We start from the raw sequence: 27,630 nt of genomic DNA on the forward strand, positions 1-27,630 counted from the left end.
ATGCACCACTTCGCAGACTGCTTTTGGCCGGTGGACGACTACGAGCGGTGGATGCTACGGCAGCAGCCCTGACCCGTCTCCCAGAGGCACTGACGCAATCTGTAAGAACACTGCACCTCGCAGACAATGCCGTCACAACTGTACGCTGTGGAGATGCAGATAGTTACCCACTGCTGGCACTGCTTGACTTGCGCCACAATGGACTCTCTGAAGTGGAGGAAGATGCGCTGGGACGCCTCGAACTGCTTGCCACACTGCTACTAGCTGGTAATGCTTTAAATTTTGTGCCTCGCAGTCTACCAGCTGGTCTGAAGCTCCTGACACTGGATTACAATCCCATCACCGAGCTGACACCGGCCGATTTCCGAGGCCTGCCAAGGCTGAGAGTTTTATCACTTACATACTGCCATATCACAAACATTGTCCACGGAACTTTCTCAGCTCTACCATCACTTCAAGAACTGGACCTATCTGGGAATCCCCTAGTTTCCCCACTGCCACTGATATCTGGTCCTCTCGGTCTCACAAACCTACGCCTTTCGAACCTAACATGGGACACCTCGACAGACTACACATCCACAGCCTTCCCAGTTGCTGCACCAGAGCGACTGGAGCTTCTTCAGTTGGACGGCAGTCCAGAGCTGGCTCGTGGTCTCCTTGAGGATTCTGCAACACTGGCTGCTTGTGGACAGCTCAGAGAGCTCAACCTGGAAAATGTGGGCCTGACCCAGCTGCGGCCTGATTTGCCACTCCTCCTCCCTCGTCTCAGACTCTTACACCTGGCAGGCAACCCCTGGAGCTGCACAATGGAGGAGGTACTGTGGTTGGCACAGTGGCTTCACCAGCTGTCAGAAGTGAATGATCGAGACAAACAACAGGACAACATTGGAGCCAAAGCATTTTGTGCTGAACCACCGCCACTGCGGGGCATGCCAGTCGATCAGCTTACGGAAGAGAAACTAACTAGAAGCCTAAAAGGGTGGCAAAAGCCTCCCCCTGCACAAATGACCCTGCCTAGACCTTACACAACACACACCATACTATTTAATGCTCCTACCATCACAATTCCACCGAAGAATCTTCAGCCTCAACAACAGACCACTACAGTCCCCAGCAGGGAATTTTCAACTGGCGGGCAACACACTACAATGGGCAGAGGTGCGTCAACTCGTCGAGACAAGAATGGTAACACGAGACTCGTCACTACTTTGTCACCGGCAACAGCTGCACCACATCAACCTGCTGCACCACATCAACCTGCTGCACCACATCAACCCATCACTGACACTCATTTTGCCAACGACTCTGACAGCCAGACGGAGGCCAGTAGATCATTCAGCACTTCAGACAGCGATGGAAGTTCCAGTGAAAGGTATGGATCAGCATCTGTATCACCAACCAGTGACACTGTGACTGCATCTGAATGGTTGCCCCCAGCTACATTATCTGGAGTGACTATGTCTACAGACATACAGACAGTCTCAATAAGTTCACTCATCCATCTTACTTCCCCAAGTATGTCTCTTAATACTAATGCCAGTAATAGTGTTACTACTGTTAGTTCCCTGCCAGATACCAAAGCAACACTTGCAAGCACTGCCATAGAATGTTTAGGACAAGCACAGAGCAATCCTCTACTTGGACAAGTAGAACAACCATGTGGATTAGCTCCTGTGACAGTGCCACTGGACATGCAGACATCCACTGTCACAGATGTTACTCACCTATCCCAGCCACAACCTCAAAAAAATACTGCAGTGCACGCACTAAACGAAACAGTGCAACAAACACATTCGAATGAGGGAAGTCTAGTTCGTCCAGGGGAAAGCAGAGTAATACTCAACATCACAGTTCTAACATCGCACAGTGAAAACACTACACGACCGCGACCTGCTGACGTCACCACACTCCGTTCTGTCAAGGCAGCATCACATGTAATCAGGGTAATCAAATTGTTGAATGTAAGTTCATCTGTCAGCACAGCCACAAAAAAGAATATTTTAGCCAGTGGGTCACAGAGAGTGTTACACAGTAAACCAGGACAACATCCATCCGGTACAACAGTTCCAACCAGAATGAACACTGATGAAAAGCAGACGACACGGTCTATACGTATCACAAAAGAAAGGCAAAATCATACTGCCTATACTCGTCCTACAATGAAACCTCAAGATGAGCTGTCTATTACCCATTCAAAGCAAAATGTGATGTCAAGAAAACATCAGAAAACACCGCAGGCATCACTGAGACAGTGGAAACCCCCAACAAGAAGTCAAGTTGGCCGGATTCCTTGGCCAAAAGAGCAGGATGAACAATACTCGAGGAAGGCAACAACATTCAATGAAAAAAGAGAGAATCTGGACCCTAATAACAGTGTTCAAAAGGCACAAAATGAACAAGGTACACATGACCATGTTGGAACTGCTGGCAGTCAATTCTATGCTGTCCATTACAAAGATGAGCAGACGACAGCCACTTGGCCAGAAGTTACTGCTAATTTATTAAGACAGGGAGAAATTCACAATGCTCAACCACAAAGCATGGCCAAAACTACTGCTCGAAAGGAGCATCCTTCTTTAAATGTATTGACAACACAGAATCCTCTTTTGGAGCTGATCCCCAAGTCAGAAAAAGCAGGAAAACATGCGAAAACACAACATTATGCTGATACTGATCTGGCTGGTGTTATAAATGGAACATATGACAAAAAGATGGCTGTGGAATATGAAGTGGAAGGAAGTAGCAGTGAACTTCCAGGCACCAGCCAGCGGGTGGAGTACAGTAATATGCAAACCTTAGCAACAACAATTGGTAAAACAAGCAACAATTCTCATCACATGTCTTCAACAGCAGAAACACTGACTAATTTGGAAGACAATGAGAGGTGGCGAATTACTGAGACAAATAATTTTGCTACCACAGAGAAACAGCCAGTTGCTGAGGCTGGCAAAGCTGCTCGCGAGGTGCTTAGTACGAGCACTGCTTCAAACATTGGCACCCTTTCTTCTGAGGCAGAACCTAGTAGAAAAGGCACACCCATGATGCCAAGTCCAGACACATTGCTTGTTGCCACTGGCAGATCAGATGAACTGTTACACAAGAGTGGAGCACAAAAGAGGATAAGAATTAACTCAAGACGTGGCACCCCACCAAATGCTAATAGTGGGCTGGTAACGTATAATCTCGTCAATGAAGATACTGACAACATAACAGCAAAGGACGATTCACTAGAACAAGAAGGGCCTCATTCAATTGAAGTAACACATTCGGTGGAGGGGAGTCACAGTAATGTTGGTAACCATGGAAAGGATATTGTAGGGACCAGTGCAACTGTGAATGAATACAGGGAAACTATGGATCCAAACAGGCCTTACAGTCACCCTGAAGATCATAGTGACGATAACTTCGTGAGCACAGTATCTGGGCATCAAAGTCAGTCACTTAGCGATTCACTGCTTACTGTCTGGCAACGGCCAACATCTGTAGCTACTTTAGGAGAGGGAGGAAGAACAACTCAAGAAATTGGCAAGGATGCCTCTGAAGTGATACGGCAACGTATATCGAAAGTCCTCCGCGAATCGACTGAGAGTTCAGACGAAGATGGTGAGGGTGTAAGGACCCGTGAGAGCACAATGTTAAAAGCGGAAGGATACAGGACTACTGCTGAAGGGACATTTGCAGATGGGGAGCTGGCCCCTGCCGGATATGGGCGTATCAGAGAAGCATTTCTGGAGTTGGGACACAGAGGGGACAGACCTGGAAACGAAAGGGAAGCATTCTACAGTCGCCAAGTGGGTGACGAGGAGGCCGAGGACGAAGAGCTGCCCTCGACAGCGCACAGCGGTTCTCACCCCGGCATGTTTGTACTCCTCGCCGTCGGGGCTGCTCTCGTCGCTGCCCTCGGCGCCGCACTGCCGCACCTGGCTGCCAAGCGAGCGGCAGGTGGGAGTGGGAGCAGCACCGTAGCTTTTGGCGGTTACAGCAGGCAGCGCGAGGAAGACGACTACGGATTTGGTGGCGGGGCAGACGAGGATATCGAAGTGCGTACCATGACAGAACTCTGGTGACGATCGCCACGAGGGCCCGATGCGGCAAACATTCCACTGCTTGCGAGAGATACCTGAGATTTCAAAAAGTTCTGTTGAATGTCACTTTTATAGATGTGAGTCATTACCTCCAAACAAATTGGGGGTGCAAAGAAACAAGAAAACCATATTTGTGGAATGTCAATGTCCGCTTCACAAACTCGGATTATCCAATTACAAAGGTTCACTGTCATACGATCTGACATCCACAGTAAAATTTTTGTGAGACTTCAGCATTACAGCAAGCAGATGTCAATTATTCTGACACTGGGTAATGTAATAATCAGAATATAAAAATTACAGCTAAATGTTTTGGGCAATATACCACCAAACAGCCTAACTGATAAATCAGATGTCTCGAAGTACCACAAACACAACATCAAAACAGAAGTGATGGCAGTGCAAAAAAGCGCAGTACACACAAAAACGAACCAATGAAATCATCTCTGCATAATATTGGAATTGCACTGCATCTTACGAAACATAAAAAGAGCTATAATGTAATCCGTGACTCTCCATTTAAACCAGATGTCCAACAGGTTCCAAATGGAATATAAAGCATGGTCAACATTGACAATAAATTGAAATAATACCCATCAAATCATCTTTTCATAATTAATGGATATTCGGAAATTATTTTGACAATTTCCTCCAGAAGCCGTAAACCACATATAAACTCATAGCAAGAGGCCTTGTGAGCTGCTATATCAGTATTAAGATTACGAATATGGTAGTCAAGCAGATAACATATGAAAACTGATGTCTGTTATACGGAAACATTCATAATAATGGAACTGTCATAATCTCAAATGAGGCTACAATTCTAAAGTAACATTTAAAAGTGAATATTTTAGATGAATGGGCTGTGAAAGCTCCAGAAGAAATATAGAGAGTATATAGAACACAAATGTCTCTTTGTATTAGTTACCATCTGTCTGATAAATCATAATATAACCACAATGCAGTGACAATGTGGTAATTTCATGGCTCTCTTCAAATCTATAACCTACAGAGAATAGGCAAGAGTATAATGCATGACAACTTGTTATTTGCACATACAGAGAAAAATATAAGACCCATTCAATGACTGAATAACCAGTGGAACAGCAAACAGCGCTGACAGAATTTATACTGTTGTACTTGCTGGAAGTGAATATAGTGGAGCAGACAGGCCAAGAGAAAGAACGAATGTCAATGATACAAAAACGCACAAAAGGAAATGTTTTTATATTTAACTGTTTCACAAAGAACCAGTTACTGCATGTATATCTGTCTATTAACCACACCATCCGTAGACACTGCATAACCATTGTCATCATGTCACTCCATTACAAATCATATATATTTCACAATAAATCAGAAGGATAAATGTATGGCTTTGCACCTACCAGCTCAATAATAACTGGACATGGAAACAGTATTAAAAACAAAATTCCATCAAACTGAAAGAGATATCCGAAGACTTTTTTAACAGACATCAAAAATAAAAATCATCCAGCGAGAAGTGTGAGTACAGTAACAAGTCTACAGATCAATTCCTGTACAATTATATACACTAACTTAGATCTGTGTCATGTAAATGCATATGTGGAAATGTATCTGCCATCAAGAGTGAGAATTATGAGATTCAATTTGCTGGTTAAATGTGCTACAGCTGTTCTAACTGCTGTCCACTGAAAAACCATTTACATGCCACCTGCATCATCATGGATAACAACAGCCTTCAGGATATCCACTTCATACAACAACATATCTTCAACAGTTTCACTCTTCAATATACATGTTGTGTTGCATTCCAGAAAACTTCAAAGTTTCTGTGTAAGTGTGACAATTTAATAGTCGTGTGTTAAGTCCTTATTTTGGTTTTCAATTCCTTTTGCTATGAGAGTGTTTTGGTACATTAAATGTTGGTAGTACTAGTATGTATTTTTCACATACTGCAGGACTATTTAATAACAGACTCACAATAAGTATACACTACCAGAGAATGATCTCACTTTAAAATTCCTTCATGTTTCCCTTCTTTATGCACACTAATATTGACCAAACAGCTTGTCAGAAAAACCTGATTAATATACTAGTACGTCTTTTGAGAATACAAGTACGTACGATCCGAAAATATCATGGCACTTCAAAGTTTATGGTGTGGCTGTGTTGAAAATATCCCCTTCAAGTAAATGATTTAAATGTTTTACTTTAAAGTGCAGATGAAGGACTTGTAACATTAGAGATTAAGTGATATGTTCTCTGCACAGGTTTTTAAATAGTAGGGAGGTGTACTATGTTGCAACAAGATGTCAGGAAATTGTAATACATTTTAATGCAATAATACAACACATTAGCAATGTCTTTCTCTCTTACAGTTATTATATGTGCTAGGTTTGTAATGTTACAAACTAGACAGATTTACAGAGTAATTAGATTGAACTTTCATCACCACATTAAAATTTTTATTTCAACTAAATGATCTGCACTTGAAAAGTGGTACCAAATTGTCATTTCACACATTCATCACAAAAGTTTTATAAACAAATTGTGCCGATAACAGTGCATGGTGGACATACCTGTTCTACTAACAGAATTTTGGTAATTTTCCAAGTGCGCACTACATCAGTTCATACATTTAAGGACTTCTTAAATATAAAAAAAGAAAGAACAGTGTAAAGTACAGAAATGTTAAAATCCTCCAGCCTATCTTGCATTCCCAGATGTCTATGTAATTGTATTGTAAGAAATTTTTCCCCTACAAAATATTGTGCCAAAAAAGCTGTATATTTTTTTACAAAAGCTTTTCTTCTACCAGACAAAAATGTGTGTAAATGTGCTTCCCAGATTGTTTACTGTAAAGAGATTTGAAATATGCAAATTCTTCTGTAAGTGTAATTATTTTTAATAGAAAATATTTCACTGAACTGTTTTATATATTTTACATTTACAGTCTTAACAAGTGTGAAAACTAGATGTTATCCATGGACAAACCTTAGAATAAGTCAAACAAACAGAAAATGAGACACCTCAGTGCAAAAACAAAACCAATTGTGTTAAGGATGATGTGACGATCAACCACAGCAAACATTGCCATACCTCAATGTGACTATTTAAACGTTTGCGACATTCAGTTCTTTAAAGCTTAAGAGGTGAGATAATACATATAGTCTGAAATAAGACAAACTGCTAAAAACAAAAATCTGCACTGAGAACATAGACTGAACATACAAAAAATGCATGATAGATTTCAATTGCAATGCAGATATCAAATAATTTTTTGGTTGAAGGAAAATTATGTCAAAAATTACTGTATTTGTGAGAGATAGTCTTATCATCAGACCCAATAACTTTTTATCATACGTTCTGATGTAAGTCGGAGCCTATTTTAAGCTTGTAGAATTTGAATTTATTACCTTGAAATTACGAGGCTGTCATAAAGCAAAGACAAATGGCACATTTTTGCCCTGACTTTTTTAAAACTTCAGTGATGATAAATATTCACTGTCGGAAATGTGGTAGTAATGATGTTTGTACAAAGCTCCCTACTGAATGTATTTGGAGACGTTTGCATATTCTCGGGAGTAAAGATGAAAGGATTTTTGCTACTGTTTCATAGTATAAAATTACATTTCTTATGAATGATGGTGTATTGACTGCAGGCAAATATAGACACTTGAAAATAATTATTTCTGTATTTCTGCTTCACTCTCAGAAAATAAGGAAACAACACCAAGCCCCTTTATCCTCTTGCAGATCCCGAACACTATGAGGAACTAATACACTTATGTTCACTGTCCTACAGCAAAACAACAAGAACATAAAAATGGAATTTCTATCCTACTACCTTAATTAATAATAAGTCAGTGACTTGAAAGTGTGCTATAATGTTACATGTCATCAAATAATATTAATGAGACCCAGAGACATTAGCAGTTACACATTTTTCAGTGGAAAATCAAGAAACTAAGCTCGGTTTTAAATCAATCGATAGACGACTGATTGCACGATTATTAACTAAGGAGGGTGGTTCTTAGAGGCAAATATCAGCGTTCAACAGATTGCTTACACTGTTTGCCAAACGCTAATCAATGTACTTATTGGTTTACGATCCGATTACACTATGCTTTGGATAAATACCATACATTTTGCATTCAAGAATAGTTAATCAGTTCTTTTGATTTTCAACTAGGAATTATTTTCCTAGCAAAATATACATGAACTGCAGCTTTCTAAAATAGTCTATCTCAGTAGCATCAAATGATAGTATTAGTAGTAGCAGTAATTGTAATAATAATAATAATGATAATAATAACCAGTTATAACAATATTAATTTTATTATTATTATTATTACAGAAGACATGTGACAAGATAACTGCCAAGGGATGATTTGCAAAGATTGTCCAACAAATATTAGTCCTGTAAAATCTCTGTTTTAACCACAGCTTCTCACAGTATTGAAATACATGTGCTCCCTCATTAAAACTTATATTACTAAATGGTTAAAACAGACATACAGGCACGCAAGCACAAAGTCCCATTTTCAGATTGACTATATCTAACACCTTCCAGGGGCAACGAAAGTTGTATTTTAAGAATTTCATTTAACTGCTCACGAATCTAAAAATTTAAAATATTGTCGTAATCTACGCATTAAAATGTTATAATCTTACATTACATGTTTAACACAATATGTCATATTAAAGAACCTTATTGAAGCTGCTTCTTGCTTACATGCTTAATATCAAATATTTAACATCTTACCTCTTTTGTAAAATAATGAGACATATGAAGTTGTTTTATACATGTTCAATTGTTTACAGAATTGAGGGTGAGGGGGTTACTGCCCAGTTCTAAATTGAAAAATAAATAAATGAATAAAAAGCATGATAAGTCTGTGAAACTGAACACGAAGTTATTATTTATTATTATGATTTACAGCTAGAGTTATGAGTGTTGCAGATCTAACATTAATAACTGATGGCAGCCAGTACTTACTGCCTGGAGGTGAAATGTGTAATACTACCGACACACGAACATAAAAGTAAAAGTGATGGAGAGGAACAGGTTGGGGGAGGATAAAAGGAAGGGGAGGTCATCTCATATCCCAGGATAAGAGGACAATAGTACGTAAATATCTTCCTGAGGAAGGAAGTAACAGTCCTAAAAACTAGGACATTGCAGTCATTTTTACTTTAATATGCATTGATTCACAGTACTGCACATTTCGCCTAACGAAAACACGTGTTGCCCAGCAATTCTGTCACAATTTATCAGCTTTCTCAATTGAATTTTCCTCAGGTCTAACATTAACTATACCAATCAAAGGCTGGGGGAGGGGGAGTACTTTATGTTCACCTTTGTAAATACTGTAATCAAGTTGTGCACTTCATATTTTACAAGTTTGAAAAAAAGTTTTTATTATTCTTAACATAACGTAACTGGATAGATAAAAAAGCTGTTCACCAAGTGGCAGCTGGAGAACAGACATGTTGTTGTTGTTTTTGTTGTGGTCTTCAGTCCTGAGACTGGTTTGATGCAGCTCTCCATGCTACTCTATCCTGTGCAAGCTTCTTCATCTCCCAGTACTTACTGCAACCTACATCCTTCTGAATCTGCTTAGTGTATTCATCTTTTGGTCTCCCTCTACAATTTTTACCCTCCACGCTGCCCTCCAATGCTAAATTTGTGATCCCCTGATGCCTCAGAACATGTCCTACCAACCGGTCCCTTCTTCTTGTCAAGTTGTGCCACAAACTCCTCTTCTCCCCAATTCTATTCAATACCGCCTCATTAGTTATGTGATCTACCCATCTAATCTTCAGCATTCTTCTTTAGCACCACATTTCGAATGCTTCTATTCTCTTCTTGTCTAAACTACTTATCGTCCACGTTTCACTTCCATACATGGCTACACTCCATACAAATACTTTCAGAAACAACTTCCTGACACTTAAATCCATACTCGATGTTAACAAATTTCTCTTCTTCAGATACGCTTTCCTTGCCATTGCCAGTCTATATTTTATATCCTCTCTACTTCGACCATCATCAGTTATTTTGCACCCCAAATAGCAAAACTCCTTTACTACTTTTAAGTGTCTCATTTCCTAATCTAATTCCCTCAGCATCACCAGACTTAATTCGACTACATTCCATTATCCTCGTTTTGCTTTTGTTAATGTTCATGTCTCACTCCCTTCTCAACCACTGCTTCCCTTTCGTGCCCCTCGACTCTTACAACTGCCATCTGGTTATTGTAAATAACCTTCCGCTCCCTGTATTTTACCCCTGCCACCTTTAGAATTTGAAAGAGAGTATTACAGTCAGCATTGTCAAAAGCTTTCTCTAAGTCTACAAATCCTAGAAACGTGGATTTGCCTTTCCTTAATCTTTCTTCTAAGATAAGTCGTAAGGTCAGTATTGCCTCAGACAGTATTTCATATGCAAGCTTTTGGAGCCAGTGGCTCCTTCATCAGGTGGAAGGGTTGAAGGGGGAGGAAGAGGTGTAAAGAAAAAGGCCTAGTGAAGTTTAGGAAAAGGGATACAGTTCAAAGGCATCAACCAGAACCTCGGTTCAGGGGAGACTTACCGGACGGGATGAGAAGGAAAGACTGATTGTTCGGGACTACATCGTGCAAGATTTGAAAACCTGATAGTTTAAAGCTGGAAGATAGAGAAATATGCAAGACACACATGCATGAGTTAATAAGAGTGAAAAGCTAAGTGCATTGTATGTGAGAGGGGTGGGAGGTGGATGGTGAAAAATAAAATGCTGAGACCAAAGAAATTAATGTACATCAAGGCCAGGTGCAGTTGGGGGAGAATGGAGGACATGTTGTAGCACCAGTTTCCACCTACAGAGCTCTGAGAAACTGATGTCTGGGGGAACAAGGCAGATGGCACACGTTGTGAAACAGGCACCGAGGTCATGACTGTCACATTGTAGTGCATGGTCTGCAACAGGATATTGTGTACTGCCAATATATGTCCTCTGCCTATGTCCATTCATCCGAACTGATGCCGATGTAAGAGGCCGAACAGTGTTTACATAATAGCTGGTATGACATATGTCACTTTACAGGTGGCTCTCCCTTTGTTAGTGGGTTTAATGTGGATGGTTCAGACACTGACTTTTTACAGCAATACTCCATCTTTCTCATCTCAGCGTCCACTGGACATAATTACCCGGCCAGCCTAATTCAAATACAGATTTCCTGCACCATCAACCTCCAATCCTGGTTCTACTGATCCCCCTTAAAAACAACTTAGGAGTACACCACTTATCATTCAGTATTATCCTGGTCTTGAATGTATTAATCAGCTACTTCGACAAGGTCATGACTTCCTAAAATCATGCCCTGAAATGAAATCCGTTCTGTCTGAGATTTCCCCAACCACATCTAGAATAGCTCACCATTACCCTTTTCAGGATATCTCCATTGTAAGATCTGTCAAAAATCATATAGTCGCCTCCTACTACAGGCCGGCAGATTGTCAGTGCCCAAAATAGTGATGGTCTGCCCGAAAGTAGTTAGGCACATGTTCTGCGGATCATTTTGCACAATAGATTGTAATGTTGTGAAAAGAGTCATTTAACGTTATCAAAAATTTTGGTTGCCACTTTGTGCACACCTTTTTGTGCGAAAGACAACCTTAATATGGAGTAATGAATTTCTCCTTCTGGTACTGTAATTATGTACATCACTGTTCCTTTTGAACTTCAGTGAATTATTTACAACAAACTTCATGAGGGAATAAAAATGCTGTGAAGCAGTAGTCAGAATGCCCATCTCCTTAAAATGATTCCTACAAGATGACAATGAGTGAGCATCACATATTATTCTTACAGCACATTTTTGCACAATGAAACTTACTTTCTTCAAGATGAGTTACCCAAGAACATAATTCCATGTAAACTATTGAATGAAAGTATGTAAAATATGTCACCTTACTGATTTGCCTCTCCCCAAGATTTGCAATGATTCTAAGTGCAATTTCAAGTGCTAAGGAACATGTGACATAGGACTGTATATATGGTTTCTAACAGATGTGACGACTGGGATATATATACCCAACCAAGTAATGGTGAGATGCCAAATAAAGACTACATTACAGGCCAAGATTAGTGTGTTCCCGTTCAGTAAAACAGATGTACCACATATCAATGTGTTATCATCTCAGGAATATTTGAGTCTACGCATCAAGGAAACCATGGGTTCAGAAGTAACCAAACGAATCATCACTGACAATGAAAGTTTGAGTCCGGCCTGGAGGCAAACGCTCAGATAGATCAGTGGTTAAACTGACTGCTCATGAAAAACAGGAAATCTGGACAAGAGTCGAGTTTGGTACAATTTTTCAATTTAGGACAGAAAGAAAGTCAGCATCGGTTGTGACACCAACTGTCTTTTTATTGCAGTGCAGGTCTAGATTTCAAATGCCAGTGCAGCTATCATCAGTGTATTACAAGCAGTCATGTAGACTGAACATAATTATTGCGACACACATTCCAATTTAACTCACGTGTGTACAAGTATTAGTTGGACTAATGAGTGGACTACAGAGGGGGCCAGAAAAATGTAGACATTCTTTGATAGTTACTATCTTTGGAACAAAATGACATATTTTTGCAATCTTGCACGGTAGTGTAGTCCCTTGGCATGCGTTTTCAAGCAGATGACAGTGCAGTGATGAATGAAGTAAGATTGTCATTTCAGCAATGCAAGGCCATACTGAAGTGGTACTGGAAGTACGGAAAAATGATGGCGGTACAACAGCAATGATGTAATTTGTAATGTAATGTGTACAGAACGCAGTTACCAACATGTACAACAATTTATGGTATTCGGAATGAATTTGAAGACAACGGTAATGCTGCATAAGGGAAGTTCTGGCTGACCAAAAACATCAAGACTAGCTTCCAGTGCTGCTATGTTGTAGAATTTTACTAAATCACCTAAAAAATCTGTGAAGTAGGGTCACATGAAAGTGGGTACGCCTATCAAGTGCACAATGAATTCTGAAACCTGCAAACTGGAAAGTGTACATTTCTAGATCACTGCATGCTATGAATGGGGACAACCCGTATTGAAAGATTGAGTAGTGTGAATGGTCTGAAGGCATACTTTGAGACAATGAATAGTTTATAGGGATGGTTATCTGGTCTGACGAGGCACAATTCAAACCGAACGGTACTGTTAACAGCCACAACTGTGTGTAATGGGCTCCTGAAAATACTCAAGTTCACTTGGACAAACATGTTAATCTACTGGGTGTTAATGTGTAGTGTGGTCTGTCATCACACGGTTTGATTGGCCCATTCTTCTTTGAAGGTACCATAACGGGTGAGGTGTATCTTCATATGCTGCAAACATCAATTTTAGCTGCTGCCCAAACAATAGGTGTTTGGAAGTGAAAGATTTTACCTATAACAAGATGGTGCTCCATCTCACTACAGCAGAGTTGCCAGAGATGCAGATAAAATCTACCTTGACGATGCATAGGTTGAAGAGGGGTACCTACCATGGTCTCCAGACCTTACACCTCTTGACTTACACCAATGGAGGACCTTGAAAAATGAAGTCTGTCAACAGAAGGAAGCTGTACAGAACAAGCTACTAGAAACAATTAAGGTGTCCTGAGAGGATATCTGGCTATCACACCGCAACACAGACAGCCATAGTTCGACTAACAGGATTGTTTGCCTGCTAAGCGGGATCACTTTGAACACACAAAATAACATTCCCCCCATGCAAGAATTGTGATGGTACGACATTTTGTTACATTAATACAGACTATCAAAGAGTGCCTACATTTTTCTGGGCCCATCTGTGCATGAGGAAGAACTTCATACATTCACTTCACAAACTGTAACCTCCACTACATAGAGTAATGTGTTAATGCTACTATTTGAAACCTTTTGTAATCACTATTCAGTCTTATGAAATAGTAATAATCTTTCAAAAATAATTTTATTTTGTGACTGAAACACCATAGAACTTTTAGTTTTTACCCTCAGGAAATTACATTTTACTGCTCAGGGAGCTAATTACCCCCCAGTTTAGAAACTATGGTTCTATTTGGAATAAGTCCCACATGACTGAGAAGTATTCTAAGATGGATTGCACCAGTGTTTTTTTAAGCAATATCCTCTGTAGACTGATTGTATTTTCGCAGTATCCTGTCAATGAATTGAAGTCTTCTTTACCTACGACTGAACATATGTGATCATTGCATTTGATATCCTCACCAATTATTACATCCACAATTGTACAAGTTGGAAGATTCTGTATGTTAGCCACTGATAGTGTAGTAATGTTGTTGTTGTTGTGGTCTTCAGTCCTGAGACTGGTTTGATGCAGCTCTCCATGCTACTCTACCCGGTGCAAGTTTCTTCATCTCCCAGTACCTACTGCAACCAACATCCTTCTGAATCTGCTTAGTGTATTCATCTCTTGGTCTCCCCCTATGATTTTTACCCTCCACGCTGCCCTCCAATACTAAATGGGTGATCCCTTGATGCTTCAGAACATGTCCTACCAACCGATCCCTTCTTCTAGTCAAGTTGTGCCACAAACTTCTCTTCTCCCCAATTCTATTCAGTACCTCCTCATTAGTTATGTGATCTACCCATCTAACCTTCTATATTTTTTTCATTTTATGAAACACACAGTTTCATGTTTCGGAATATTTAAATCAAGTTGCCAGTCTTTTCACTGCTTTGAAATGTATAAAGATCTAACTGGACATTTTTGTGGGTTATTTCCCACATACTTAGGTAATATTTTAGAATGGGTCACAACACCACTTACATGGTCTGTGAAGTAATTAATATTCAACATAAGCAGGGAATGTCCCAATACACTTCCCTTTCTGGGGCTGCTTCACTAGTAACACATCACTGCATTTTGTGCAATTCATTCATATTGATTCCACAGATCTCATGTCAGTGAATACAACTCAGCATTACACATCTGGGGACCAATAAAGTCTCCCCCAAAACATCAGATGCATCACACACAGTACATATGTAGTGTAGAGACCTCTCACGCACGTGAACGCAGGGCACTCGAGGGAGCGTGCTGAGCTCAACTTGATAATTCAGCGGCTCCGGGACTGGGCCCTGTTCTCCCTCTCTCCTCCCACGTGCTCTGCCAGCCTTCGTTGACCCGCCTCATGAATTCTACATGGTGGCAGCCTGCACGACTGCTTCCAGTGGGGATGCACCGAGCTCGTGTTGCACGGAGTGCCCCTAAATGTTTTCTCAACACACATGAATGTGCGTGCCGATTGGATTGTGGCACACCCGAGTAACATCTCATAACTGAGTTTGATGACAATTTAAAACAGAGTCAACACTCACATAAACTAACTGAGAAGCTAGGTTCTGCGTGTTATGCCCTTGAACTAACGACTTTAGTTCCAAAAACACAACCCCTAAGAAGATTACAGAATTGATCAAATCACTAAAAAGTTGTAATTCTGTTGACAGCAGTGAGCTTGCTATATTGAGTTTTTTTAATGTGTCTGTATGTGTGGATGGATATGTGTGTGTGTACGAGTGTATATCTGTCCTTTTTTCCCCCTAAGGTAAGTCTCAGACATATGTCTGCTTGTGTCTGTATGTGTGGATGGATATGTGAGTGTGTGCGAGTGTATACCTGTCCTTTTTTCCCCCTAAGGTAAGTCTTTCCGCTCCCGGGATTGGAATGACTCCTTACCCTCTCCCTTAAAACCCACTTCCTTTCGTCTTTCCCTCTCCTTCCCTCTTTCCTGATGAGGCAACAGTTTGTTGCGAAAGCTTGAATTTTGTGTGTATGTTTGTGTTTGTTTGTGAGTCTATCGACCTGCCAGCGCTTTCGTTCGGTGAGTCACCTCATCCTTTTTTTATATAAAATTTTCCCACGTAGAATGTTTCCCTCTATTATATTGATATATATATATATATATATATATATATATATATATATGGTTATAATAAAGGGAAACATTCCACGTAGGAAAAATATATCTAAAAACAAAGATGATGTGACTAACCAAATGAAAGTGCTGGCAGGTCGACAGACACACAAACATACACACAAAATTCAAGCTTTCGTAGACGTCTGCTTGTGTCTGTATATGTGTGGATGGATATGTGTGTGTGCGCGCGAGTGTATACCCGTCCTTTTTTCCTTTTTTCCCCCCTAAGGTAAGTCTTTCCGCTCCCGGGATTGGAATGACTCCTTACCCTCTCCCTTAAAACCCACATCCTTTTTCTTTTCCTCACCTTCCCTCTTTCATGATGAGGCAACAGTTTGTTGCGAAAGCTTGAATTTTGTGTGTATGTTTGTGTTTGTTTGTGTGTCTGTCGACCTGCCAGCACTTTCCAATCCCGGGAGTGGAAAGACTTACCTTAGGGGGAAAAAAGGACAGGTATACACTCACACACACACACATATCCATCTGCACATACACAGACACCAGCAGACATTTCAGCTTGTCTGCTTGTGTCTATGTATGTGCAGATGGATATGTGTGTGTGTGTGTGTGTGTGTGTGTGTGTGCGAGTGTATACCTGTCCTTTTTTCCCCCTAAGGTAAGTCTTTCCGCTCCCGGGATTGGAATGACTCCTTACCCTCTCCCTTAAAACCCACATCCTTTCGTCTTTCCCTCTCCTTCCCTCTTTCCTGATGAGGCAACAGTTTTTTGCGAAAGCTTGAATTTTGTGTGTATGTATGTGTTTGTTTGTTTTTCTATCGACCTGCCAGTGCTTTCGTATGGTAAGTCACATCATCTTTGTTTTTAAATATATTTTTCCCGCGTGGAATGTTTCCCTATTTTATATATATATTTTTTATATATTTTATATATATGTATATATATTTTTTTTAAGGGAGAGGGTAAGGAGTCATTCCAATCCCGGGAGCGGAAAGACTTACCTTAGGGGGAAAAAAGGACGGGTATACACTCGCACACACACACATATCCATCCACACATATACAGACACAAGCAGACATATTCACTGTTCTGTGAATTAACTGCTTGTCATGGAATTTGCTGCAATAAACAAAGGAGCAATAAGTTATTTTTACTCCAATTTACCGTATTTCGCTCTGTGATTTTCTGCCAAATATAATAAAGACATCAGGCTACGGGGCCAGGCAAACGCATACATATGGTATCTGCTTCTGTTCTGTGAATTCATTGCTTTTGATCGGAGCTTTATTGGCGTGAACCGTGACACTCAAGTTCTGGAACCGTTGTATTTTGCTGGTCTACTGTGGAAAATCTTCGCTCTCATTTTGCACTGAGTATTATAATTTTGACGTACATTCCGCCTATACAAAGATGGATAAATTGAAAATGTACAGTATCCAAAATTTGATGGTAAAAATTTCCAACTGTGGAAATACCAGTTGCAAATTATTTTTTGTGCTAAAAACATGCTTGATATCGTCGAGGGGAAACCAAGGCCAAATGAAGCCGGTGAGAGTCAAACCACTTGGGATGACTTAAATGCGAAGGCGATGCTCATTCTATCTACTGCGATGTAATTTGAACAATTGCAATCTGTTATGACGTGCACAAATGCAGCAGAAATGTGGGCCAGACTAAAGACTATTCATGAACAGCGATCCGCAGTTAATAAAATGGCCTTGAAGAGGAAATTTCTTGATTACAGAATGTCGCCAACAGATACAATCGCACAACACATCAGTCAAATAGAGTTCTTGGTACAAGCATTAGTTTTGACCATGCTGAAAGTCTTCCCTAACACGTGAATAGAGTTATTTTTTATTTTATGTCTATGGTAAGTGCCTTATCAGTTCTATCTGATGGGTTGTCAAATATGGGCCACACGGCTAAGAAAGATACTTTGCAGATTTTGTTATTATCGAATTGTGTGGAAAAAGATAAATAATGTAGAGAAAAACCTTAAATATAGGCGTCAAAATGGTGCTATTTTTCAAAAGAACAACTCAATTGTTGAAAGATTAAACACTGCCAAAAGAAAAAAACAAGCAAATCCATTTGCAGAGGCGGGGAATCACTTTTTGTTAACAGTCAATTTCTAAGCACTAAGCACTTGATTTCAATGGTATTTGTCAAAGAAACACAACTGTAAATCCTGAGTCTAGTTTACAGTACATTACTATTTGTCATATAGATTTACAATGGAGATTGCTAACTGCTATTAGGTAACTGAACTTTTCAGATAATTTGTATAAAGACTGACTAATGAGTAGGCTCCAGAAAAGTAGCATCTTTTTTTGGTAAAATTTGCAGTTTTTACGGCATGTGGCATGACAACCTTTTAATTTGTACATCTAATCATTAAAAAAAATTCATCATTCTCTGATGTTATTTCTATGTGACTATGAAGTTTATAGTACTGGGGATGGCTGTTGTTATTTCTACGTGACTATGAAGTTTATAGTTCTGGGGATGGCTACACATTTTCCACAAATTAGGAAAAAAAATGAAAAAGAAAAAAAAGAAACTGCAACACGTAATTTTCATAGGCTACATTAGCAAGGAACAAAAAGAGGCAAGAGAATGAATTCGTACTCAAAGCATGTTGCACCAATCAGGTGTCAATAAAACAAAATGGTGAAGTTTACATTTTAAAACATTATGACTTATCCTAAAGTTATGGTAAATAATAAACGAACCGACCTGTATAGTCTGTTGCATAAAATAGTGGGTCAAAAGTAAGATCGTTATAAGAGAAACAGGTAAAAAGCTGCTGTCCAATAAATTTTATACTCAGTATTCCATAGCCTGGCAATACAGTACACCATAACGGAACAGCATCGGAATCTGCACTACGTAAATCTTCAAAAAATGAGTCAAATTATGTTTCACAATACTGTCAATAAGTAACATAGTATTGAGTGTTCCGACAAGAATTCTACGGAGTTAGATTAATGAGAAAAGAAGGTGAAGCACAAATGTGCTCCCAAATCAGTAGCGTCCACAGACCCTGCACAAATTTGTTTGCACTTTTCTGGGAGATATTGTTTCAATGGAGCATCATAAAATATTCTTGCCTCAATCATAACAAGCCACAACAAGTAAAATATGTCCTTACATTTCTTCACTTACCTTTACAAGCCTTTAAAGTGGGCTGGGCACAGGAACAACCACACCTGTATTCACATATTATTCTACCAGTTTCTTCCTAAGCTTTGTGTATTGTTAATTTGAATTTGAATGTCATACCTCCCTCGAGAAACTGAACATTAAACCTCACAATAAATTCAACAATACGCCCACCCACAAACCCAAATAGAAAAGGATGTTATTTAATATCTGTTGCATGTTGTTGTTATTACTGTTGTTGCTGCTGTTCATTTTCTTATTCCTCTTCTTCTTCCTGAAATGTTTCTGCTTATGCAGGTTGTTCACAAAACCTCTTCCAATCTTCTCCCACAGAAAATAATTACACACCCTTTAAAAACAATCAGTTCAAACAATTATGTACTCACGATTCAAGTCTGCAATATAAATGTCCCTGAAGATATCGTACTCGTCAGTGAGTGAAGCATTAGCTGCACCAAAAACATCGTTTTCTGGCCACACTTCCCTGAAAGACAAATATATTCAACATTACAGAAATTCCACTTGTGTGTTTGTATTTAGAGCAGGATTCTCATGTCTGTAATCTATCTTGAGCAAAAGTTCATATTGGCCAACTGATGAAGCAAAAACAAACAAGAAGCAATTCTAAGAAACTCTGATTACCTGATAATATAACTATGAATAAAAAAGACTATACCACAAGGCAATGACTGGCTATATTGAACAACACATTTTTTGTGGTGTTTATATCTGGTTGACTGAGAATATCTCATTCTGTACTTCATCCTCTTCCAACTTGTAGCAGTTGAATGAATCCATGTTAGAGTCACAGGGTGTCAACAAACATCAGCTTATTTTGGAAAGGATTATGCACAGTCTGAATTTCAGGATGCTGCACTACTGCTTGTAACTCTCCCCCCCTTTTCTTGCACAACTTCCTCTTTCGTGTGAACCTCCTCATTTCAGAGTAGTGTTTACATCCAAAGTGATTACTTGTTGAATATATACCAGTCTCTGTTTTCCCCTACAGTTTTTACCATCAAGTACCATGGTAGTTACCCTATTGCCTTAACACAAATCCTATCAACCCACCCCTTCTTCTTGTCCACATTTTCACCATATTCCTGTACTCAATGATTCTGTAGATGACTACTGCATTTCATTTTCAGCATCCTTCTGTAACACCATGACTCAAGCCCTTCCTTCCTTTCCCCACAGTCCACAATTCCCTTCCACATATTTCTGTCATTGCTTCTTTAATATACAGATTGAACAGTAGCAGAAGAAGGCTGCAGCCCCCATACCCTTTCTAACCCAAGTACTTCATTTTTAGCCTTCCATCCTTGATGTTCCCTCTTGCTTCTTGTACGTATTGCAAACCCTCTCATCAGAAGTATCCCAACATCCTAAGTAATGTCCAGAGAGGCAGACACATCAGTATAAAAGTAGATGTGGGGTATTGTGTTGTCAGCAGAGAACCAGTAACATCAGAAGGGGTCAGTCAGCAGAGCTCAGATTAGTCACTGGATATCACCTGAGTAACAAAACCATCAGAGATTTTACAACCTTTATAAATCTACCCACGTCACTGTTCATAATGTGACTGGTAACACAAAGAAACAGCCACAGCTGAACAGGCAACCTCATGTACTGATGGACATGGACGTCAAGCATTACAGAGGACGGTTGTAAACAATTGTTCAATCAGTGGAATTAACACCTTGTGAATTCCAAAGTGCTACCAGAAGTTCAATGACTGTGGAATTAACACCTTGTGAATTCCAAAGTGCTACCAGAAGTTCAATGACTGTGCATAAAAAGTTAAAAAGAGTTGGTCACATTGGCTGAGCAAAGCCTTGTAAGCAACACATTTCTGAAGTTGATGTTATGCAACACTTAGGTGGTGTAAAGAGTAAAACCAGTGGACAGTGCACTATTGCATACTGCCTGCACATTTTACTCCATGGCAATCCAATGAAAGGGTTTGGTTTTTGCAAATTTCTTGAGAACATCACCTGCCATCAAGTATAGTGCTGACAGTGAAGTGTGCGTGAGGTGGTGGTTTAGTATACGGCAGTTTTTCATTGTTAATTTGTGGTCTTCCTATTGGGATTTAAAAAAAATACTAAATGTGAAAGGATACAAACACATTTTATGGATGTGAGGTCGCGGATCAAGTAACTCTTTCGTTCCTGACGTTCTGTCCAGGACTGCGCTGGACATCTTCAGAGGTACTCCTAAGCTAAGTCTTGCCGACTGACTGGTCGCACGCCCGAGAGTGACATATATATCATAGGAAAGGGGGCGTGGTCGAAGTATCACGTGATGAGCAGAGATAATCCTTGTCAAAGATAAAATTTAACTATTGATTGTCGTCGAAAATAAAATTGTCTAGCCATTCTGCAGAGCTACTGTCCATATGTCGCTAAGTTTCGCTGCCTCCTCTTTTCTATTAAAATTATGCTGATGCCTATAAATTTCAATGGTTTCTCTGCACTCCTCTTGGTAGTTCCTATATAAACTTTACCACACGTACACGGAATTTTGTATACTCCACATGTCGACAGAGGAGGGTGTTTGTCCTTCACAGATCGGAGTACTTGATTTATTCTATTTGTTGGTCTAAAGACCAGTCTGATGTCATGTTTCTGTAAAATCTTACCGATCTATTCTGTTACTTTTTTAATAAAAGGGAGAGAAACTGTATTTTTACGTCGTTGAGATTCATCCTTCTCCTTCAGTCTTTGGTTCCTCGGTAACAAAATTCTCTTTACCTCTTTCTCTGAGTAGCCATTTTTCTCGAAGGTCTGCTTCAAATGTTTTATTTCAACGTCCAGGTGTTCCAATGTGCATATCAACAAGACTTTTAATGACACCTCTCTTTTGTTGTGGATGGTGATTGGAATTTTTATGCAAATATCTGTCGGTATGTGTTACTTTCCGAAAAATTTTATGTTCCATACTTCCACTGGATCGTCTCATAACTAAAACATCTGAGAAAGATATTCTGTTATCATTTTCCTTTTCCATGGTGAACTGGATTTTTGGATTTTTAATTCTTTGATCATCTAAATAAAATTAATCCAAAAATCCAGTTCACTATGGAAATGGAAAATGATTACAGAATATCTTTCTTGGATGTTTTAGTTATGAGACGATCCAGTGGAAGTTTGGAACAAAGTTTTTCGGAAAGTAACACATACCGAAAGATATTTGGATAAAAATTCCAATCACCATCCACAACAAAAGAGAGGTGTCATTAAAAGTATTGTCGATAGAGCAGAGCGGATATGCATGTCAGAACACCTGGAAGCTGAAATAAAACATATGAATGCAGGCCTTTTAGAAAAATAGCTACTCAGGGAAAGAGGTAAAGAGAATTTTGTGACCAAGGAACAGAAGACCAAAGGACAAGGATGAACCACAATGATGAAAAAACACATTTTCTCTCCCTCTTATTACAAAAAGTAACGGATCAGATCGGTTAAGATTTCACAGAAACATGGCATCACACCAGTTCTCAGACCAACAAAGAAAATAAGTCAAGTACTCCAATCTGTGAAGGATAAACGCGCTCCTCTGTCGACATGTGTTGTATACAAAATTCCGTGTATGTGTGGTAAAGTTTATATTGGAACTACCGAGAGGAGAGTAAATCCATGGCTAAAAGAGCACAAAAGTCTTTGCGGACTAGAAAAAATAGAGAAGTCAGCTGTAGCAGAGCATGCTCTTCAGTCAGGAAACCACAAAGTGAAGTTTTCTGAAACAGAAATTTTATCTACAACATCCAGTTATTATCCACAACTATGTAGAGAAGCCATTGTAATTTATGGGCATCAGGATAATTTTAATAGAAAAGAGGAGGCAACGAAACTTAGCGACATATGGACAGTAGCTCTCCAGAATGGTTAGACAATTTTATCTTCGATGACAATCGATACTTAAGTTTTATCTTTGACAAGGATTATCTCTGCTCATCACGTGATACTTCGACCACGCCCCCTTTCCTACAGTATATGTGTCGCTCTCAGGTGATCGACCAGTCAGTCGGCAAGAGTCAGGGGAGGAGCGTCTCTGAAGATGCCCAGCACAGTCCTAGATGAAACATCATTAACAGAAGAGTTTCTTGGACCATAACCTCACATCCCGAAAGATGTACCAGCAGCTATGTCATCTGGTCGTGAAAGCCGTCATTCTACGAACATTTTACACAGACATGTACTATGTACGACAGAGGAACAGTTCAGACAATGCACCGTGGTATAAAGAAGAATCTGTGATGCAATGGATTGTGGACAATAACATTCCCCAAACTGACTGATCTGCCCAGAGTCTCGACAAGAGTCCACTAAAACACCATAGGGATGTGTCGGAATGTCGACTTTGCTCTAGTGTTCAGTATCACTGTGATCTGGTTTTGACTTTTAAGGAAGAATAGACTGCCATTCCATTGCAGACAGTCCAACACCTCATTAAAAGTGTCCTGAGGCAGAGTTCATCATGAAGGTGAATTATGGACACACACTATAATGATGTCCACTAATACATGTGCAGGTACTTTCTTATCAGATAGAGTATATTAGCAGTCTTTCCCTACAATTTACACCTATTTTCCTGAGGATTTAAATAATCTTGCACCATTTTACACTGTCAAATTCTTATTTTAAGTTGACTAATCCTATGAAAAGATCTAGATTTTTCTTAAGTCTTGCCTCTGTTATCAAGCTCAATGTCAGAATTTCCTCTTTAGTAAATTTGCTTTTCACAAAGCCAAACTGACTGCCATCTAACACATCCTTGCTTTTTTTCTTCACTCTTCTGTATATTAATCTGGTATGGTCAGCCACTCGAGCAGTCAAGATCACAGTGCGATAATTCTCACATTGACACGTCCTTGCTATCTTTGCGATTGTGTGGATGACGTTCTTCTGGACGAAGTCTTCAATTATTGATTAGCACTTGTCATTGTTGTTAACATGGCTGTCAGCATGAATGTCCTTATACACTCTCTCTGTATCTTCGTGTTCTGCTTGTGACATCCCCATGTATACCAGAACTTTTTTTAGTGGCAATGGTTTGCTGTAGATTCTGATGAGACACGCATAGCCATGTTTTTCTTCTTCTTATGCAAACACATTTGCCAAAATATGGGCATAAGATTTTAGAACAGCCCCTGATTTTGGCCATCTCTCCAATGCCAAAGTGGCAATATTAAGGCTGACTCTTTGCGGCACACTACTGTAAGTGTCAATTGTATAGTTCCTCAACTCTCAACTGCATCCACACTGATGCCTTGAGCATGTGTTCACATTTCAAAATGGTTTCAAAGTTGAAAATGTTCAGCAATACAAATGGCAACCAAACCGGGCAATATGGAAACAAGTATTGTTGTGAACCAAAACTACCTCATACCTCCATACATCACATTCTCAGTTCCTAACGAAATTTCACAGCTTTGAAAGCATTTAACCATACATTTTGGACGTTACTAATACTCCCAACCCAACGAAATCCACCTATATTACTCCCACGTCACCATTCTAATGCTGTTCTGTACATATTGTTTTCACAGCAACTCTGCCAGTTTTAGTAAATTAAAAAACGCTGCAGTATGTGTGTCATAGGATGGATCAAACAAGAAAAATACATCTACATCTACATCTACATCCATACTCCACAAGCCACCTGACGGTGTGTGGCGGAGGGGACAGTATCTAGTAAACACGGGCTCTGCAAGGTATACCTTGAAAGTCAAGGGAATACAAAGAAATCTGGAAGATTGAGATCCAGCAAGTATGGTGGATGTTTAAGTTGCACCACCTCCTTTTTTGCCAGGAACTGTTTGACAGTATTGGCTGTGTGTGGGCAAGCGTTGTCGTGAACAAAAATCCAGGAACCTTGTGTGTTCTGGGGTCATTGTACGAAACAGGTAAAAATTTCAACGTACCGTGCATTGTTCAACGTCGTTCCCTCAGGTAGAAATTCCTTGCGGATAATGCCTCGACTATCGATAAAGGTGATGAGCATTATCTTGATGCATCGTTTTTCAATTCTGGCCTTTTTCCGACAAGGTGATGACGGAGAATGCCATTCCATGCTTTGCCGTTTCGTTTCAGGGTCGTACCGAAGAAATCAGGTTTCAACCTCAGTGACAACATGGTTCAAGAAATTGGGTGTCGCATCCACCATTCTGACAAAATCCTGTGAAGCCTCTAAACGTGCCTGCTTCTGATCGTCAATTAAATGATGTGTTACAAGACGACAACACATTTTCCTCTTCCCTAACTCCTGGGTAAAAATTTGTCGCATGGTTCACATTCATCTGCAGTTAATTCACTATCATGCGCACAGTTAATCGACAGTTGTTCGTGATTAATGTACTCACTTTCTCAATGTTTTCACGACTGACAGCGGTCACCGGTCAGCCACTACAGGGATTGTCAGAAACACTTTCCCAGCCTCCTTGAAAACGAGCGAACCACTCATACACACGCTTCATGGACATTGCTTGATACCCATAAACACGTGTCAGCATTGTACACGTTTCTTTCGGTGTCTTGCCAAACTTAAAACAAAACTTTAAATTGATCCTTTGCTCATTCATTGTCCTGTTCTCAGTTCAGAACGAACACACCAAACAAGCACTTTGTCCAACAGGTCTAACAAGGAACACACACGATGCTCAACTGAACAATGGTCAGGGCAGGTTGTCAACGGCGGCTATTACGCAGGTGCAGTGTTGTGATGAGCCAGTGTCGCCCGATTGACTGTTCTGACTTCGTGCACTGAACTTTATTGTCAGAGGTGGTACATTGTTGAAGGTCCGTAAATGGCACACAGAGTTTATTTTGATTTTCTCCTTCAATGTGTTCTTTTGAACAGAGGAACAGAATGTCTGAATAAAGTCACACATACTGGGATTGTCTATTCCACTACCATCTTAGCTTGTCAGCAAATAAAGATAAAGCTTTAACAGTATACTGAATATTGGCTGCTTTCTAATAGAGAATCTGAATACATTACTTTGTAAGTGTAAGACACACGTGCACATGTAAATATTCCTTATGTGTCCATCAAAGTTTAACAAGGGTCAGATTCCACTTAACAGTTGATGGTTACCATTTCACAACCATACAGTTGATGTCTATTTGTTATACTGCCACAATAGAATTGCTAATCCACTGATGTATTGTTTGTTTGTCTACTGTGTCAGCCGGCCGAAGTGGCCGTGCGGTTAAAGGCGCTGCAGTCTGGAACCGCAGGACCGCTACGGTCGCAGGTTCGAATCCTGCCTCGGGCATGGATGTTTGTGATGTCCTTAGGTTAGTTAGGTTTAACTAGTTCTAAGTTCTAGGGGACTAATGACCTCAGCAGTTGAGTCCCATAGTGCTCAGAGCCATTTGAACCAATCTATTGTGTCAGGTCCAAACAGCCTACCGACACCTGCGAATTGTTCCACTTTGTTTACTCCTTGCTTACTACATGGACCAGTCAGTTACTGACGTGTGTACCATTGGTAGAATTTGGAAATATAAAACTCATTTTGTCAAAAACCTGATATTTTATGTTCATTTGTCAACCCATCATTCATCATAGTAGAAATTCAGGCATCATTTTTTTGTACGAATCTAATATATGGTGTTGAGCATCTAAGCAACAACAAAAGCATTTATACAATTGCCATCACGTTTTTATACTTCACCTGAATGGGAATGAATATTAACTGAGGTCCCGAGTTCAAGTCTCGGTCCGGCACCCAATTTTAATCTGCCAGGAAGTTTCATTACCTGAACATGTTTGAAAAATCTTAAGGACGTAAACTGGTAATGTAATTAAATGTTTAACAAATTTATAGCAGCATTATGCCTTTTATTCTGCAAAATTTAACATAAAATGTGAGGCATGAGAGCATACAACATTTTCTTAATGTACTGTTCCCCTCGAAATTCTAAAGGGTTGCACTCACTCATATGAAAATCAGAAACAATGATTTAAAAGCCATGATCTTGTGAAGAGAATATTTCAAAATAACAGTCCAAGATCCTGTACATTATCTTTTGTCAGTCAGTACAGTATGACTTAGTGAATACAAGTGGGCTCACAAAAAAGAAAAAGACAAGTCCTCTGTACATACCTTGCTGCCCTGAGCAGGGCTATGGCCATTTCAAATTCACTTTGCCTAAGAAGTCGCTGGATCTTCTTCACACAGTCAGACCTGTTAAAATGAAAGGAAGTGTAATACAGAAGAAATTTCACCAATCCATACCAAAATACTTATTTAAAAACTGTAAAAAATTGGCATTAGCATTTTAAACCTGACTCTAAAGTTAAAATTACATGAACAGACTGTTAGTTTTTCTTTATGAAAGTTGTTTTTTACATCCATGTGTGTTTCACAATAATTCTGTTATGAAAGATCCTTCACCCATACACATTTCAGTGATGTTTCTCCATCTTTCAGTGTATTTACCTTTATTTTTCTGTGAAATTGC

The 27,630-nt window shown here is 39.7% G+C and overlaps 1 protein-coding gene across 1 annotated transcript in view; it reads right to left on the reverse strand.

The window, feature by feature from the left end:
* LOC126428133 (protein timeless homolog) overlaps window positions 1-27,630 on the reverse strand; it is a 483,403-nt gene that overhangs the window by 400,904 nt on the left and 54,869 nt on the right. Inside the window, exons 14-15 of the mRNA XM_050090036.1 lie at window positions 27,273-27,353; window positions 19,546-19,643 (exon numbers count right to left, since the gene is read on the reverse strand). Coding sequence (XP_049945993.1) covers window positions 19,546-19,643; window positions 27,273-27,353 — 179 coding nt within the window. The remainder of the gene's footprint in view (window positions 1-19,545; window positions 19,644-27,272; window positions 27,354-27,630) is intronic.

The sequence above is a fragment of the Schistocerca serialis genome, chromosome 12 (assembly GCF_023864345.2).
Source record: "Schistocerca serialis cubense isolate TAMUIC-IGC-003099 chromosome 12, iqSchSeri2.2, whole genome shotgun sequence".
In the NCBI taxonomy this organism is placed as follows: Eukaryota; Metazoa; Arthropoda; class Insecta; order Orthoptera; family Acrididae; genus Schistocerca; species Schistocerca serialis.